Source organism: Pseudopodoces humilis, chromosome 19 (assembly GCF_049639895.1).
Source record: "Pseudopodoces humilis isolate 2021_Gansu_Grassland_sample_001 chromosome 19, ASM4963989v1, whole genome shotgun sequence".
Lineage (NCBI taxonomy): Eukaryota > Metazoa > Chordata > Aves > Passeriformes > Paridae > Pseudopodoces > Pseudopodoces humilis.
In genome coordinates this window covers 131430-149848 of record NC_142218.1, presented here as the reverse complement: position 1 = coordinate 149848, position 18419 = coordinate 131430, and the positions used below count along the sequence as shown (strand labels likewise).

Here is an 18419-nt window from a genome sequence, read left to right as displayed (position 1 = left end):
CCTGGAAGCCTGGGGCTCCAGCTGTCTTGCTCTTCTCTTTCAGTATTTTTTGTTTGACTTCTATGAGCCAAGGGACATTTTATTCCACAGACTCATAGAGATCTCGGTATGTATGTCTTCATCTTTCTTTGGTTAGTGGTACAGCCTGATGCTTCTGTGTGTAGACAGTGGGAGCAATGGACAAAACAAGGGTACCAATATCATTGAGGTGTTCCAGACAGAAGCACCTGCCCACAGAGAGCCACAGGGTCTTCCTGTGGCTGGACTGGGGCGGAGACTTAGCCATGCTCTGAGCCAGTGCTGGGCAGTGCTGCCTGCCCACATCCTCCAGGTAAGGGTTTTTCTGTGACTGGAGTGCAAGCACTTTCTTGCCTTCTGCTTTGTTGCCCTGCTGTTTTGGCAGCAATTCCCTGCTGCTCCTTACCCTGGAGCCTCATTCTGCAGATCCTGAAAGTAAGTGACTGATGTGAGGGGAGCTCAGAAATTATTTGTGCTGTAGAAAAGCCCGGGCAGGCAGAGAGGTTGAAAACCCCATGGCCCAAAGCACAAAGGCTTCCCCAAGACACAGGGATGTTCTGAAGATAGCTAAACCCAGCCAGCATGTCCTTTGCCAAATGGTCTCCAGCACTTTTCCTGTGAGTTTCTCTTCTGCTGGTGAGAGTTCAGCAAGTACTGAGCAAGACTAGGGTTTTGGGAGAGACACTAGCCTTGTGGGATCATGGCTCTGCTCTAACCCAGCAGGGTATGGTGTCATGGGGTGACAAATGCAAATCTAAACCACTACATACGGACACACAAGGATTTCCTGTGGGGAAGCAGATCTGTCCTAGCCCCATTGTTGGGGTGTGGCTTACCTGGGTCTGCAGAATTGGTTGTACATGACTGCCTTGGTCTAGGTTTGACTGAAGGCTGGTAGGCTTTGTGGGAGTGGTTGGGTAGGAATGGGTTAGTGCTAGGGCTAGCACAGATGGACCAATCTGCATGAGGAGCTTGCAAACACTGCCTCAGCTGTGTTTTGGAATGAGCACCTCTTGGCAGCCCTGTGTTATTCAGAGATATCTGGATGTGTCACCTGGCTGCCCACACCTCATAGTGCTCAGGAGGACTTGTGCTGTCTGCAGGTTTTTCACTCAAAGAAGATACCATTTCTGGGAACTTGCATAGGAACATTCAAGATGGATGTTGAGACAGCATACAGCCAGCCAGGTATGAGGGACTGTACTACTTACCTGTGCCTGACCCTGCCTGAAACTGGTGTTGCCTTCATGCTCTGATGTGTCTGGTCAGGGTCCTGGCTTTAAAGCACTTAGTTTGCATGAAGACCTGAGTTTGCTTCTCCACCCAGCTGTCTGAAGGCAGGTGACATCTCCTGCACCTTCAGAGGCAGGATCAGGGTCAGGGCAGTCTTTGTGCAGGTGGGGCTGGATGTGAAATGGTAACCTGGCTGCTCTCTAGGGAACTCCTCCTCTTCCCTCTCAGATCACAGATTTTTCCAGAAGTGGGCAGTTATCAGTGACCCCACGGACACACAGGCAGGAGTGAAAGGCTTTGTGAAGTGTAACATCTCTGTCTCTGCACGTGGGGATACTGTGAGCTTCCTTTCCACCAATTCTGGGAACCAGGATGAGGACATTGAAAGGTAGGTGCATGGGGATCTTGCATGGCCCTGGGGAACACTGCCATGTCTCTCTTCACCTACCTTTTTTGCCCCATTTTCCCCTCTTCTGATGGGTAAAGCCACAGTGAAAAAGACCTGTGGTGAGGCAGGAACCAGTCTTCCTGTCAGTCGGTGAATTTCCCATCATTGTGTTTGGTGGACTCCAGGAGAGAGGCAGAACATGAATTTATCTTTCAGGAACCTGCTGCTGCCTAAGAGAGTCCCTGCAGAGAGACCCTGGGCTAGGGTCTGCATAAAACTGTATCGTGCTGAGGGCCTGCCTAGCGTGAGAACAGGCATCATGAGTGGTATCTCCAAGATCATAGGGGAGAGAAAAGTCTTTATTGACCCATACGTGCAGGTCTCATTCTGTGGACAGCAGGTGAGTCTGAGGGGAATCTGTGTTGGGACAGGCTGATTCTCCCTTGGCTGTGTGACAGCATTTGGTGGGCTCATGGTGCCAGGAGCCTCCATAGGGCACAGAAATCCCACTTAAAACAGGCTGGGAGGGGCCAGGTGTTGCTCTCATTAGCAATGGCCTGAGCTGTGTGGCCATGTTGTGCAATGTCTGGATGAGAAGGCTCTTCTCTACTTTTGTCTCTACAGAGAGTTGCTCATAGCACAGCTCCAGCCCTGGGCACAACTACTGGCCGAGCTACTGGCTTTGCAGGCAGAGATTCATATTTGTAAACATAGTGACTAGGTCAAATAAATCCTGGAGCAGAAGTCCTTCTTCTTTGTCAAGCTGGGCTCAGCCTGAGAACTTAGAGAGATTTTACTGAGATAATGGCCCAGTTTTTGTACACAAGGTCAGGGTTTCTGGTCCTGTAATATCCATGAATATGAGAATCAATCTCTGGCAGTCTTGTGGGCCTGTAGTGCTCCAGGCAACCCTTAGCTACCTCTGAGTCTGCTGCCCGCTTGCATTTTTTTGATTGTGCAGGTCATGCCAGGGCCTTGGGGCAGCCCCTCATTAATGAAACAGAGAGGAATTGCAGGAATGGGGATGGGAGCAGGGATGCTGCCAACCCTAGAGCCTGCCCAGCACTGTCTGCAGATGGTACAAGAACACATTGCCATTCCCAGACAAGCTCTGAGGCATCCCTTTCTCTGGGCACCAGTTGGGACTGTGTGGCTTTCACATCTTCTCCTTCCCAGGGGGAAACATCAGTGGAGACCAACACCACTGAGCCTGAGTGGAATGAGCAGATCAGTTTCACTGAGATGTTCCCACCTCTGTCCAGGAAGATAAAAGTCCAGGTGCTGGATGATACCAATGTCGGTGATGTGGTCATTGCTACACACTACATTGACCTGCAGGAGATCTCAGACCCTGACAGGAATGGTGAGGCTTTGCATGGCTGCCTTGGGGCAGGATGTCCTGGGCAGCCCCATGCCATGCACTTTCTGCTTGGCATGCTGGTCTCTGGGGGGTGGGAGCAAGAGTGGCTGAAGCACACTGACATTCTGGTGTCCTGAGAAGTCCTCTTGGGGGAGGTCTCTCTGCAGCAGCACTCTGGAGCATGATGAAACCCTGTCCCCGTCTCTGCAGGCTTTAACCCCACATTTGGCCCAGCCTGGGTGAACCTATATGGTTCCCCCTGTAACTCAGCTCTTTGGGACATCCACAAAGACCTCAATGAAGGCATAGGTGAGGGCATCTTCTACCGTGGGCGCATCCTCATGGCCATTACAGTGGAGATCTTCAGCAGCCCCAGCATAGCAGAGAGGAAGCCTGGGGACAGGATGAGAGGTGCCCTGAGAAAACTGAAGCTGAAGAAGAAAAGTAAAAAATCCAGGGAGAAAACTAAAGAACTGAACCAGCTGCATGGAGAGGGGGAGGCTGGGAGCTCTCAGGAGGCTGAGCAGCCCAGGGAGGTCACTGTGGAGGTAGAAGAGCTTCATCCGCTCCCTGAGGTGAGTTCTCCTGTGCTGACATGGCTGATCCCTGCCAATCTTTGACATGCACAGTTGTGAAAGGAAAGAGGCAAGGTGAGAGGCAGCTGTGTTGGTGTGGTAGCCTGCTCAGTGGCTTCACACAAGCATCAGCTAATCCATGGCTCTGCACCAACACCTCAGGATTTCCAAGAAATCTTATCCTGCTTCTGGCAGCCTATTCTGGATGCCTATTCTGGCATCCTGCTGACATCCTGTGGAAGGGCTGGCAGGCATCAGTTACGCCCTGGTGCTCAGGCAGTGTTTAGTACACGAGGTTCTCAGGCTGATTTCTGTCTCCTTGATCAGAATGTGTTGGGGAGAAAGGATGAATTTCTTCTCTTTGCTGCCTTCTTTGAAGCCACTATGATGGACTCTTCTCTCAGCTTGAAACCTGTCAGCTTTGAAGTCTCTATAGGTGGGTATTCCTCAGGGCCCCATGTCCAGAAACCATGGTAACAGTGTGAATCTCCCTCTGACAGGCAAGTCAGTTCTTGACACTGCCCTATCAAGTCAGCTTGGGAACTTGGGAAGGATGAGGAATATGTCCAGGGAGTGTGCACAGTGCTTTAGTGCTTTACTTACCTGAAAATCCTGTAACTCTTCTATGGGATTGGAGATTTCACCATTTCTGTGAATTACCTGTTTTGGGAAAGTTTGGGAAAACTCTTCTAGTAAGTGGGGGTACAAAGAAATAGAAGGATTTGGTAGCAAGAAAGGGAAACAAAGGAGGGAAAGCTGGGATATTGGGGTTGGCCATGTGGCACGGAGGGGATGTGACAAATGATGGAGAAACAATGGCCTGAGAGTGGGTCAAAGCCCCCGTCTGCTGAGCTGGAAGGATGGAGATGCCTGATGCTGAGATACTACTTGAGAAGCTGATGTTGGTCCCCTTGTAGGGATGTAGATAGTAGTCAGCAGGTACTTGGTGGAGCTGGCAGAACTGGAGAAGGCATACACAAGGACCTCCTTGCAATTTCCCAGCTCCCTCTCAGACCTTTTGGCTGTCCATGGGATGAGCCGATGATTGGACACAACTGCTAGTTCCCAAAGCAGTAAATATCTCTGTGTTTTTCTTGGCAGAAAGACTGTCAAGAGTCTGGTTTTGCCAGCTAGAAAACTTCTTTTCTAAAAAAACCTGTTTGATCCCACTTACCTGATTATAATTCAATGCTCACCTTTAAGGAAACTATGGCAAATCTGAAGAGGTTGTGACCAAAGGATGGCAAAAAGTGGAAAAGGGAGAAGTGAAAGAAGAAAGGCAGCCTTTACTGGATGTTGGTTCAGGTGGTGAGCTGGATGCTGAAATCCTGACTCCAGCTTTAGCAGCACTGAACAAATCAGTTACAAAGAGCCAGAAACCAGAGCCCATGGAATATGACAAGTAAGTTTTCTATATCTTTCTAACCCACCATTCCTGGAGTGTTGCACTATATTAGGAATGGCAAGAAGCACGACATGACTCTCTTAACTGCATTGTCCAAGAGAGCAAAATGTATTATTCTTGATCTTCTTTTATAGACTTGTTCAAGAAAGTCCTAGAAGTAAAACTCTCATTGGTCATTAAGGCAACACATCACCGTCACTGGTTAAGTGGAACACTTAACACCCTTGCCTAAACACTACCTGCAAAGATTGTTGTCCTTTATCAAGGACTGTTTGGATTCTTTCTTATGCTTTCTCAGGCCAGAGTGAGAAGACTGTATGACTCAGTTTCACACAGGCTCTGTTCCCTGCTTGCTTTTTGCATTTAGCATCCACACTGGAGCTGTCACAGCTTCCCAGGTTGGTTGTTCCAGGCATTATTAGAAGTCTGCTCAGCAATACATCATGGGTTTTTCTTCCTTGCAACCCTGCAGCTTGCCATGGCCTAGCTGGCTGGGGTTTCCCACTATCTCTACAAGCCCTATGGTGTCTGCTTGATGTGTGCAGGTGGCCAAGGACAGGGTCCCAAGGAAACTGGAACCAGTCAATAACAGCCATCCTTTTTCCGCTTCATAAGCAGCATCCTAAGGGCTTGTTTACAGTGAGGGAAAAAGAGAGGAGTACTCTTGACACATGTTATCCTATGTTGAGCAGGCAAGACACATACACAAGCTCTTCTGATGATATGCTTGCTCTGGGAATGCTGCTTAGCTTGTCCCACAGGCCTGGCAATGTCTTGGTCTTTGTGTTGTGCGGTGTGTGCCTGCTACTACTTAGTCTCATAGCAGTGAGAAATCTTGGCAGCATCCCATGCTCCTGTCAGCCTCATTCAGCTGAGCATATGCTGCTGTCTCTACTAGAAATGCTGTGTACTAGTTTGGGATGGCAAAGGGCATATCCAGCAGCTTGCACCCATGTCCATGGTGCAGAGCCCAAAACAGCCAATTAATTCCCTGTGAGGGAGACAGAGTTCAGCCTCTGCTCCCTTGATGGGTGTGCAAGCACATGTGTTACAATATGGCATATGTTTTCTGTAGAAGTAGCCGTAACCTCCTCTGCTTGTTGCCCTTAGGTCATACAGCTGCCTGCCCATGACACATGAAAAACCCTGTGTATACATATGGAGCTACTGGGAGGATCACGCCTGGAGACTCTGCATTTCCAACCGGATTGTCAAACTGGCAGAGCGCCTGGTAACATGTTCAGGGTGTTTGTCTGCGGCATGCTCCTTCCTGGTGTGCTTTCCTTGTTGCATGTGAAGTTGCTGTGCAAGATGTTTGCTGTCCTTTCCAACCATGCAAGTCCATGTCTCTCACAGGGCTTAGCTGAATCCCACCTCCCCTTTAGACAGGTCAGGTAGGCCACATGGACCCATGCTGTGCAACTGCCTGGTGGTGGCTCCTGGAGGAGTGAGTGATGTGATATGATGTCTGTGACAACAAGTTCCTCTGCTGCCAGTCCTGAGCTGTGTGAGCCCTGGGCAGATGATTCGACAAGCAGACTCACAGCCTCAAGTTACCATGAAGGGGATGCAGTCTTTCTCCAGGACCTTGCCTTTCCCTTTTGGACTTGAAAATATGAAAGCAGAGGTTGCCACAGTGTATGTTAGTGGCTTGAGGACTGAGACACAAGGTGTTGTAACAATAAATGTTAAGGTTATTCTCAGTCTCTGGAGAGTCCCTGGCAGCACAGCGCTGATCTATGCACTCATGAATCCCAGCTCTACAGAAAGGCATAAGCCATTTGTGGCAAATGCATCCTTGCAAGGTTTTTCTCTGACCCCTCAGCCAGGTGTGAGCTTCATGCATATTGTGATTTCACTACAGGAGCAGGGGTTGGATGATGTGGAGAAGCTCTTAAGAAGACCAAAGTCTAAACAAGAAGAGCGGCTCAGAGAGGTGCTGGAGGAATTTGTAGCTGGATGCAGGTTAGCATGTCCCTGATATCCTGATGTTTTCAGGTTAGGAGGCCTGGGCTGTGTGTATCCTTCTCTCTTGTCCTTTTGAGGTGGATGTGCAGAAGGAAATGAGGATGACTTGGGAAAAGGACCCTCCCTGTAGCTCTTCAAGCTTGAAGAGGAGACCCCAGTCCTGTTCTAAGAATCAGGGGGGGTCATAAATGGCAGCCTCAGTGTTACTGGGCTCCCATATGTTTCCTAAATATGAAGGACATTTCCTTCACTCTTTTCAATCATGCAGTCAGAAGACCAGTGTTTCAATTCCCATGACTACCCTGTGGGGGCTGATATGCACTTCAGTCCATAGTGGAACAGTAGAAAGGCAGCCTCAGATACTGAGAATCCCCACTGTACCTTCTGGTACTTCAACAAGCTTGCAGAAGAGAGGGCACTGCAGAAAGGGAGCCTCCTTACACATCTGGACTGGCACCAGGGATTTGGAGCTTGTGTCCCTGCTGTGAGCTGTGCTCAACATGCTGGGTGCAGAAGATACAGGGTCTATGCTACTTTTCTTATTGCAGGCAATATTCACTCAGCACAGAGAGAAAAACAATGGCACATCCAAATAACCTGGACAGATGTCGGACAAAATACCTGATGCGCAACATTGTAGGTTGTGGGGCTTGGTGGTGGTTAGTGGGTGGTTAGATTGCCTACGCAATCCCTGCTCTGGGGAAACTTCTGGAGGATCAGCAAGAACTGGTGCTAAGAAGGAAATCTGGAGCTAAGACTCACTCTATCACTCATAGGTTTTTACAGAATCTCCCAACTTCTGCTCAGAGGAGAAGGGAATTTCTGGCACAGGGAACAGAGACAGGGTCTGGTATGGCTGCCCCCAGTTTTGTGCAGATGCTGTGCCCTGATGCCTTACTCCACTGGGGCATATGTGGTTGAACACATGCATATTCCTGCCCGGTAGGTTGCTGGAGGTCTTTTGATGCATCATATTCCCACGGGCAGTTTTGTGGTGGCTCACTTAGATCTGCTACTCCTGAAAATTCAGCCCCTTGGCTGGGTACATATCCAGCAGGTCTACAGCAGCCTGTCCTTAGAAAGGGCAACTGTTGGGCACTTATCACCTTGCACACAAGACCAGCTAGCTGAATCAGAGCACAATTACATACCCTCCATCACAGCACAGCAGAGCACAACTGTAGAGTCATAGCCCCCTTCAGACTACGAAGCTTTGAAAGGCTGATCTAAATGCAATGACAGCATCAGGAAATAAAATTTAGGCACATCTGGGTCCCAGTTCCCTTCCCTCTGCTTCCTTGCGTGTCATCACCTGAGCTATGGTGAAGGTACTCTACTATGCCTGAGACACTCTGGAAGAGAGAGCCCACCCAAGAGATTAGTTTTCTGGTCTTGCCAGCCTATAGTGGGTGTACACCCTGAATTTCTTCTGGATTTCATTATTAGTTTTGATTAATCCTGAAGTCTCTTCTCAGATGTGTACACTATCTCTGGTATGTACTGATGGTGGTGAAAGCCAAGCCCTGTGTTGCAGTTTCTTACATCTTCATATTCCCACACTACTGTGGCCCCAAGTTGCTCCTTGGCCAAAGTCTCACACAGACACTATCTGGAGCCTTAGACCACTAGCTTCTGAAACATTTACTCCTTAGACATCTTTCTGCTCAAAATGATTTTAAAGTTCATGGGCTTCTGTTACCAGATGATATTGGCTGGGCTGATGAGTTACCAGAGTCTCCAGTTCTTGGCACCCTTTGCTAAATGGCTTGTGACAGATTCATGGAGGTTTGCTCTCAGCAACTGGGCAGAGAGCCATGGTGGAGGTCAGGGCGCAATGGGGTAGGCTGGATGTGGTCGTCACACAGTAGGCTCCCTGCAGACCCCCCATGTGGGGTGGCAGTGGGGCATGGCTTGTTGTGTGACAGCTGTACTTCCTGTTCAGATCCTGTATGCAAAGCAGGGGCTCCGTGTGAGGCGGCGCCTGACTCGAGACAACGTCAAGGAGAAGGTTAAGGAGACAAGGAAGATCCTGGCAAAGATACGCTTCATGGCTAAAGAGGTACAGTGGCTCCTAGGGAACCCCTCTTCTGAGCTGGAGAGAGTAGGCAAGGAGAGGATACTGAGTTGGCTGCTGGGGTTCTCACCAGCCTGAGCTGAAGCTTTTCCTCTGCTGTCTTTCCTCACTACATAAAATTCCAAGTTCCATCTGTTGGAGGTCACCATGTTTCCTGTGATATCTCTAATGAGGCATGAGGCCAGGCAGCTTTGCAAGGCTGTTGGTGGTGCAGGGGTCCAAGCAACTCTGCAGGGGTTAGAGGCAGAGCTGGGCCAGCTCCAGGCCTCTTGGGCCTCCCTGCCCCACCAGCCCAAGGCCATGTCTGCAGCAGATAGTTTTGCTTGGGAAAATAGCCTTGCCTATGCTGCCTGTTCTTCCACCAGGGACTGACCCTAGATACTTTCTGCAGATCCAAACTTGCATTGGAATAATGTTCTCATCAGTAGCAGACACTCTCTACATTCAGAGCTTCATTGTATAGTAATTAACTGAAAAAAATTGGTGTGATGATGTAGTGTCAACCAGAATGCCATGTTTGCTGACATAAGGTGTACAGACGCTGTTGAAGTTTGGGGAAGTCTTTCACCAAGTGAAGTCAAATCATTTTCACATCTTTAGCTATGTGAGGATAGAGTGATGTACAATGTAGTGATGGTGTTTGTCTTCCCAAGTCACTGTTTCTGTGATGGAGCCCTGCTGTTCTAGGGACAGTTGGAGACCTACTTGTCTACAGGAAGAGGGGAATTAATTCTTTGGTTCGCTTTGCTTGTGTGTGCAATGTTTTCTTTTCCTATTAAACTGGTTTTATCTCAATCTATTACTTCTTTCACTTTTCACTTTTACTTTTTGAATCCTCTTTCCCATCACACTGAGAGACAGTGAGTGAGGGACTGAATGGGGCTGAGTTGCCAGTTGGGGTTAAACTACAACACCTCCAGAGCCATATTGCAGGGATGACTTTTGGAAGCATGTGGCCAATGTTAGGTCCTTTATTTCTGGATCTCTAAACCACCATTGTTCTGTAGTCCCTCCTGTAAGGAGATGAAGCTTTCACCATGTCTGAAATGTCTCCAATGGAAGGAGGATGACGCATGCTGTTCCTCTGCTGTGATGTTCCTCCCTTCCCTCCCTCCAGCCCCAGTGCACTCTCCCTGATGTACTCATCTGGATGCTCAGCAACAATAAGCGTGTGGCATATGCCAGAATTCCTGCACAAAACATCCTCTACTCAGTAGTTGAAGAGGAGAAAGGCAAAGACTGTGCAAAGATACAGACTGTCTTTATGAAGGTAGGGTTTATACCAAAACAGTGTACTCTTGCTTGCTTGATGTTGTTTCCCCCTCCTTGCTTTCAGCCTTCCTTCCTGAAAACCTGGAGTTCACAAGGAACTGTGAACTTGCAAAGTTCACAGCTCTCACTCCACCACTGCCTTTTGCCTCTGCTGATGTTGTCCTCTCTCGCCTGTGCTCTTTTGTCAGTCCCAGGCTGATGGTGATCATCTTGGTCTGAGATGTGAAACTTGCTAAACCTTCTGTGCTTTCAGGTCCCTGGCTTACACACTGGTGATATCTTCGCCAAACTGGAAATCTACATGTGGCTTGGCATAACCAAATATGCTAAAAACTGTTTGGCAGAGCTGCCTAAGGAGTTCCTTTCTGAGAGTGAGCAGGAGATAGCCCAGCTTTCAGCATACAGCCCTCCCAGTTGGCTCAGCAGGGATGGTGAGTGGAGATGCCAGTTCTTCACGTAAGCAGTAGGAGTTGAAAGGTCCCATCCATGGATCAGTGTCTGTGGTGGTACACTATCCCCCCACAGCCCTTCACCTCCAGGCCACACTGATCTGAGAATTATAATATGTCTGAGAATTAGGACCCGATCTAATGTCATCTTCAAGGCATGACTGGGACAGGCACATCCAGTTTGATCTCATGAGGATGTATTTGCACATTCACAGCTAAAGCAACAGAGCATGGGTGCTTTGTAGGCATCAAACATGCTTCCAAATTGGCAATGGGCCCCTCTGATGAGGTTTGGTGATGCTCCCCTGCAGCAGATGCTCGTAACAGAACACTGTGCATTTCATGTCACGTTGTACTTCCCAGAGGTGTCTGAGGAGCCCACTGATCTTGTCTGTCTTGGATAAACCTTTTGAGATGTACTGCCTGAGAACCACAGTCCCTAGAAGTGTATTCCTCACAGGCTATGCCCACTCCTATCTGGCTGGCATTTTCCTTCAGGCATTTTTTTGGCCTCATACAGGACTTGGTTGGGGACCTCCTCTCTCCTTTTCTTACCAGACTTCAGCTATTTCCAGCTCCGAGCCCATCTGTATCAGGCTCGAGGGATCCTCCCTGCAGATGATAATGGCCTTTCAAATCCATTTGCAAGAGTGGTGTTTTCAATTCACTGCCAGACCACCAGGGTGAGACCATTTAAACTCTTGCCTCTGTCATCTTGGGAACTTGGGGAGAGAAAAATGACCATGTCCTCAACTGATATGTTTAAGGCCAGAGCTATGGCAGTCCTAGGACTTTTGTATCTCCAAGCATTCAGGTATCTATGCTCTGAGCAGTGTGGTTATGTTCGGGGAATATTTCACAGTCATTGAGCATAATCTCAGAGGTTGAGTAGCACATGCTAGTTGACCTTGAGTGCTGATCCCAGACTTCTACCACATACTGTCCTGCCAGCCACCAGCTGCATGGAGCTGTGTGAGATGGAATGATCCCAGAGTTCCTCACTTTCCTGCATGTTTATTTCCACTGACTGTGGAATACTTGGGCCTTCTGTCTCCATCTGCAGATGCTGGAGGAGACACTGAGCCCTATGTGGAATGAGCTACTTTTGTTTGATCAGCTCATTATTGATGGGAAGAAAGAAGAGTTGAAAACAGAGACCCCCATCATTATAATCAACCTTTTCAGCCACAATAAATTTGTAAGTATGGCCATGCTGCCCTCGTCCTGTTGTTTCCAGAAAAGTGAAGGCAGAGGAGCTCTGACTGCTGCCACTTCTCTGGTTTCCATGACTCATCTTGGTCCTGGTCCACTGGTGACAGTGAGTTGGGAGGACTGTGGCTGAGGTTGAGACTTTCTGACTCAGAGATACTCTAAACTCATCAAGGGCTGATGAGTGCTCATTGGATCCAGGATCTCTTATTTTTGAAGAAGCACTTTGCTAGTTTCCTTGGCAGGCTTACATTGCAGAGGGCTAATAGCCTGGAGGAACTGATATTGCTTTTAGGGCTGTTCCTTCCTCTGTGTCTCCAGGTGTCATCAATCATCCCTCCTCAGTCCTCCCTTTTTTCTCTTTTTTAGTGCTTTAAAGTCACACTGTTCTCAGAGTCTCTTTGTTAACCCAAGGCTAATGACATAACTTGCACCAGGTTTTTCTTGCGTAACTCAGCAGCTTTCCTGGGGTTCCAGTACAAGACAAGCCCTGTCATATTGGGGTGAGTCCAGAAGAGGCCACCAAGGTGGAGCACAGGACAGAAGAGGAGACCTGAGTATATTCAGCCTATGGAAGTGGAGATAAAGCCAATGTCTTTTTGCTGTCTGCAGCTACCTGGTGAGAAAGGGTAGAAAAGCTCAGTTCAGACTTGTCATGGAAGGTACCAAGGGTCCCAATAGTAAGCAATGGGCACAAACTAGCAAAGAAGAAAATCCATCTTGATATAAGATAGCAGTTTTTACAAGAGATAGATGACATGCTAGGCCTGTAGCTCAGAGATCTTCTAGTGTATCCATCCTTGGAGATACTCAAACCCAGTCTGGAAGAGACTCTGAAAAACTGATCTATCTTTGATGTCCTCAGGTGCATGTTACCAGTCTGTTTGCTGAATTCTGCATGGAGATGAACGGGGAGTTAAGTGGAGCTGCTGCAGACATGCCTTTATCTGTTCCTAGCTTTGGATGGAGCAGAGAAAAATCAAAGCAGAGGATGACATGGGTGGAAGAGTAGTCTTATACTGTCTCAGACTGGCTGGAATTAGTGATGGTCTTTGAGGTGGTGAGATACGACAGGGATTATTTGACTCATTCCTCTCTTTCCTGCAGGGCTCCCCTGAGTTCCTCGGGCAGGCCTTTGCTGTCCCACAGGTGAAGCTGGTCAACGAGCCATACATCAAACCTGCCTTGCAGTTCTTTGATTTCTACAGAGGCACTAAAGCAGCGGGAGAGCTCATTGCCACTTTTGAGCTGATCGAGCTCAAATATAGTGGCTATTTAGAGGTAACAGGCTTGTAGGAAGCTGCACATGGTTGCCAACTCTGAGGAGAGCTTTGTGGGTGAGGAGCTGGTTGCATGGGGTCCACCAGAAGATTCCAAGTTGGAGGCTATATCTGGCTTTCCAATGAGAGGATGCTGCAGTGACAGCCTATGAGTACAGAACTAGATGGAGGGAGAGAGGGGGCTTGGCATGGAATAGAAGTGGCTTTCATCACCTGCTGTGTCCTGGTTCCGCCTGTTCAGCCATCAGTGCCTGGGGACGTGGAGCCCAAGGAGCCCAACTACATGGAAGACTCCTGTGTTGGACGGTTCATCATCCCTGAGGGCATACGCCCAGTACTGAAGGAGTTTCGCATAGAGGTGCACCACCTTCTGCTGTACTGGCTTTCCCCTCAAGCTGCCCCTGGGTGGAGGGCAGGGCTTGGTGAGGGAGTCCACTTTGGAGTTCAAATGTACCTGTGAGGCCTGGGCAGATTCCAGAAATGGAGGTGCTTTACATGAATGGTAAACCATCTGTGTAGTTCAACAGGCAGAGCTGCTGAGCTGGGAGAGCAGTCCTGTGCCTCTTCTGGGGACTGTGTCCTGTGGGTGGGGGGTGGCAGCATGGGCAGTGCCATGCCTGGCACCTCTCAAACAGCAGCTTCATGTTGTGCTTCAGATCCTGTTCTGGGGCCTGAGGGACCTGAAGAGAGTAAACTTGTTTGAGGTGGATCAGCCCCAGGTGATCATTGAATGTGCTGGCAAGAAGGTGGAGTCAGAGGTGATTGTGTCCTATAAAGAGAACCCCAACTTCACTGAGATGGTCAAATACATGGATGTGGTGAGTGGGAACGTGGATTCTGCCATGCCATGGCTACCCTGCACCTGTGAACTGCCTCACTGCATGTGGCAACATAGAAGGAGGGGAACTGCCTCCAGGATTTTGCTCTCCCATGACCACGTGGTTCAGCTGCAGAACAAAACCTTTGTGAAACTGTCCACTTAGGGACATCTTAGCCATGGCCTGTCATTGCAAGGCTTTGAATTTTGGGCATAGCTGTAAGGTTCTGGCAGGCTTCTTCTTATGTGGTGGGGCTGCCATAGTTTGATAGCTCAACACAGCTCCTTACTCCTATGAAGCCCATGCATAATTCTTTTGCAGGAGCTCCCAGAGCAGGTATACCTGCACCCTCCCCTCAGCATCTTTGTGGTGGAAAAGCGTCCATTTGGGCGCACTGTGCTGGTGGGTAGTCATGTTGTGTCCAAGGTGACGAAATTCTCTCCCAGAGAGCTGGAGGAGGAACCAGAGGATATGTCCAAAGGTGAGCTGCTTGGAGAGGTTCTTATGGAGACAACAGGCAGGTTTTGCCAGTGGAAAAGATCCCTGGCTCTTCCACTCCCTCTTAGCCAGGCAGTAAACTCCTCTCCCTGGAATCACAAGGTCATAGAATCACAGAATGGTTTGGGTTGGAAGGGAGCTTAAAGATCATCTCGCTCCACCTTCTGCCATGAGTAGGGACACCTTCCACTAGACCAGATAGCTCCAAGCCCTGTCCAACCTGGTCTTGAACATTTCTGGGGAAGGAGCAGCCATAGCTTCTCTGGGCAACCTGTACTAGGGCCTTACCACCCTCACAGAGAATTTGCTCAATGAGACCTCCATCTATAACTTTTTTAAAATTCTTTCTTCTTTTTTTCTCTCCTCTTGATTCTGCTGTGCTTCTTCTGCACTTCTCTTCACTCCTGGATTTCTCAGTCTCCTCTGAGCTGAGCTCCTTGGGGATATTCCCTCATGGGGAGTCCTGCTTATTTCAGTTCTCTGTGTCAGGACAAAAACTCCAAAGCCTGTTAGGATTTTGTTTCTCGTGTTTATTAGGATGTTATCACAAAACATGGCAGGTCCCTCCAGACTTTCTGCACAAGTTTAATTTACTGCAACCTGGCTCATTTTGTTCTGATGGTACAAAATGGCCTTGTGGCTCACTTTGGGCTTTGAAGGCACAAAATCTCCCTGAACTACAATTCTTTTATCTTTATACTCATTCTTATCCAATTAACAATAGACATGTATATTATTTTTCTTAATGACCCAATGACTCATCACCTGTGTGCTGCACTGCAGCATTTTCTATCCAGTCACCTACTATTACCCAAAAACCTCTAGAAGAAGAACAGGAAGAAGAAAGAAGAAGGAAAAGAAACAACATTCTAAATCCTCCATCTTGCCTTCTGCTTTTTAAACTATGTCAAACTCTAACTTTTTCACCCAGTGACTTAAGAACTTTCTAATCTACACACTCACACTTTTAGCTTTTCTATCTAACTTTAACAGTTGTTTTCATGTATCACTATGAAAATATTCTCATAAATTTAATGTTATATGAAATTTAGTATTCTTTTGGATCTCAGAGCTAGGTATCGGAAACAAGGGCACACACTGTGTTTCAGACTCCAGCATCCATCTTTAGGGAGCTGGTCCACTAGAACCAAGGATTGAAAAGTTTTCAGTTCTCTCACATTGTCAGGTCACGGTCTGTTCATTGTGAAATAGTTCAGCTAAATAACTCTATGATAGCAACAGCCAGCACTCCTGATCTGGAGGCATGAAGAAGAAGCCAAAGGTTGATTCATCTGTGGTTATTTCTGAGTAGGGAAGGTATATCTCATAATTCTGAATTCCTGGAAGTCAGCAACAAGCATATTGATGATGGTGGCCAATCTTAATACTGTGGCTGGATTTCCAGCAGCCTTTTTGCAGGGTCTGCTATGAAAAGCTTTAAAATCAGACTACAGTGTTTCAATGGGGAGGATTTTCCTGTGGCTGAAAGTAAGCAGTGGGCAGAAATAAATGCATGGAAACATGAAGCTCTTTATTTTCATCTCAGCTTGCAATGTCTCATCTCACCGTCTTCCATCTCAGACTGTGGTAAACATTGGACTGGCAGCTGGTGACCCAGGTTCCAGCACTCACCCACTTAGTTTTGTGAAGGTGAGTGATGTCTTTGGCCCAACAAATTTTGAATTTTGTAAAGCCAAACTTTAGATTACAAACAAACAAACAAAATGTTCAGAAGTTCAGTGTTATGTTTCACCCACCAGGTTTTTCTCTGGACTGAAACATTCCTTTCTCCTGCCTGCTCACTGGCAGTGCTGTGTGCTGGGGCTCTGGCACAGGGACACTAAAGAGACCTGCCCTGTGCCTTGAGAATGGCTTCTTTTGTAGCAAAGAACAAACCTGGGGCCACAGGCATCTTTGCACATCCTGTGCTCTGCCTAAATGCTGAGCCTTTGACAGAGATTCCCAGGGAACTGGAGGAGGGTGCATGAGTGTCTTGAGTGGTTTCTTCCCTCTAAACCCTTTGCTCTGTTCTCTTAAGGCTCCATTGAAGAAAATTCTTATCAATAAGCTTGTAAAGAAGGAAGATGAATATGAAGAGGGAAAAACAGAACTGGAAGAGCTAGATTGGTGGTCCAAGTACTATGCATCCCTGAAAGAGCTGTATAACCAGGTAATATTTTGTGACAGCTGCCAACAGAAGGGAAAATAGGCTGCATTGGCCTGAGACAGATATTTTCAACCATACTGAGTATCAGAGGAGCTCTCCTGGAATAGATCTGCAGGAAGATGTGGACTTCAGTGTATCAAGCATACTTAAGGTAGCCAGATATCATGCTTCTACCAGTGGGCTGATTTCAGCATTCAGGTATTGAAGCATGCCTGAGGCTTGATGCTCAAGTGGTGTGAGAATGAGGCAGCTTCTGTTGAGGGACTCCTGAAAATGTGATGTTGCTGATTTTAACAGGGACTTTAATGCTGCTTATTCTGTCCTGGTTATGTCCTTGTATGTGTTGAGCGGGTGTGTTCCAAATTTCCTTCTTTACACTTTCAACTTAAATTCCAAACAAAAGAAGCTAGCAGGAGGATCTGGGAGAAGAAAAAGTCATTGAGACATTTGTTGGATATCATCCTGCAATGATGTTATTGCTGAATGACTTCATGCCCTGTGTTACTTACTCTTCTTGCAGGAAAATGTCAGTGTTCTGTGCTTGGAAGGAGAAGCTATTTCTGTCAGGGCCCTGAGGTGACTGTTTATGTGTGTTTCAGGCATGCAGGGATGAGGAAGATGCTGAGAATGATGATCTGAATGATGGAGGTGAGTTCTCTAGCAATACCCCACTCTTTAGTGGGGAGAACCAAGATTTTATACCATCCCAAAGGGTACTAGGCTTGTGGGAATGGTGGCTGTGCAGACAACAACCTTGCAACATTCAGCAACAACAGCAACATTAAAGTGAACAGAGAGGCTGAAGACACTGACAAGGGCTAACAGGCTATTTCAAGTTGAAACCACCAAACTTTCCTGAAACTTTTCTGAAAAATAGTCAGAAAAGTCCTGGAAAATAGTGGAGTCTTGTAAAATGGTGTTAAAACACGTGCTTTCCTGTGTGAACAAAATTCATAAAAATCATCTGCAGGGATCATGGGATTGTCTGGGTGAGACCAGGAAGCAGTGGTGTGATGGAGAGAGGATGATGGACAGGAAAACCTGTCCAGGAGCTGGGCATCATTCTGTCCTCTTGGGGTACTCACCTGGAGTACAGGTGAATCAGGTAACAGAAGGTAACAGAGGTAACAGACAATAATAACAATCTTTTTATGATCTGAGAACAGTGTTACAGCTGTAGGTTCAGGTTTGCAGAGTTGTAAGCAGTGACTCATATAGCTCTGGCCTGGGAAAGTGCAAAGTATAAAAATGATGTAAATAGAATTTAAGGAGAGGCCTTGAGGGTACCTGCATGCCATTAGTGCTCAAGGGATCTGGAGCCTTGGGAAATGGGACAAGGACACACCCACTGTGTCCTTGGCTTGGTGGTCTAGATATGGTCTCTCCAGGCTCAGCTGGCTGTGCCGAAAGTGGCAGTGATGCTTCAGTTAGCCACCCAAATCAGCAGGCCAGCAAAGAAGCACTCATCCGAAGAGGAGGGTGGGCTCTCTTCTGTGCCTTCCCTGACAGTGTCGTCCTGAAAACTAAGCCTTTTGATCTTGTTTTCATAGTTTTAGTTACTTTCCCAGGAAAGTAACTGTAAATATAAGTTGTTTACACATTCCTTCTAAGAAATGTCTTTCGATGGATGTTTCGCATGACCAGTGTGATTGGGAAGGTGGTAACTTAATTATCCAATCCCTGGTCATTGTCAAGAATCTATAAA

The 18419-nt window shown here is 47.7% G+C and overlaps 1 protein-coding gene across 1 annotated transcript in view; it reads left to right on the top strand.

The window, feature by feature from the left end:
- The window catches only part of LOC102102659 (fer-1-like protein 4), a 42047-nt gene that overhangs the window by 9906 nt on the left and 13722 nt on the right, over positions 1–18419 (top strand). Inside the window, exons 10-32 of the mRNA XM_088064655.1 lie at positions 44–106; positions 1122–1206; positions 1480–1639; positions 1856–2039; positions 2816–3002; positions 3210–3574; positions 3902–4010; positions 4778–4976; positions 6090–6210; positions 6844–6944; positions 7496–7583; positions 8890–9006; positions 10139–10291; positions 10547–10724; positions 11301–11425; positions 11806–11940; positions 13059–13232; positions 13473–13589; positions 13888–14049; positions 14371–14530; positions 16094–16197; positions 16586–16717; positions 17314–17362. Of these exons, the coding sequence (XP_087920781.1) occupies positions 44–106; positions 1122–1206; positions 1480–1639; positions 1856–2039; positions 2816–3002; positions 3210–3574; positions 3902–4010; positions 4778–4976; positions 6090–6210; positions 6844–6944; positions 7496–7583; positions 8890–9006; positions 10139–10291; positions 10547–10724; positions 11301–11425; positions 11806–11940; positions 13059–13232; positions 13473–13589; positions 13888–14049; positions 14371–14530; positions 16094–16197; positions 16586–16717; positions 17314–17362 (3268 nt within the window). The remainder of the gene's footprint in view (positions 1–43; positions 107–1121; positions 1207–1479; positions 1640–1855; positions 2040–2815; positions 3003–3209; positions 3575–3901; positions 4011–4777; positions 4977–6089; positions 6211–6843; positions 6945–7495; positions 7584–8889; positions 9007–10138; positions 10292–10546; positions 10725–11300; positions 11426–11805; positions 11941–13058; positions 13233–13472; positions 13590–13887; positions 14050–14370; positions 14531–16093; positions 16198–16585; positions 16718–17313; positions 17363–18419) is intronic.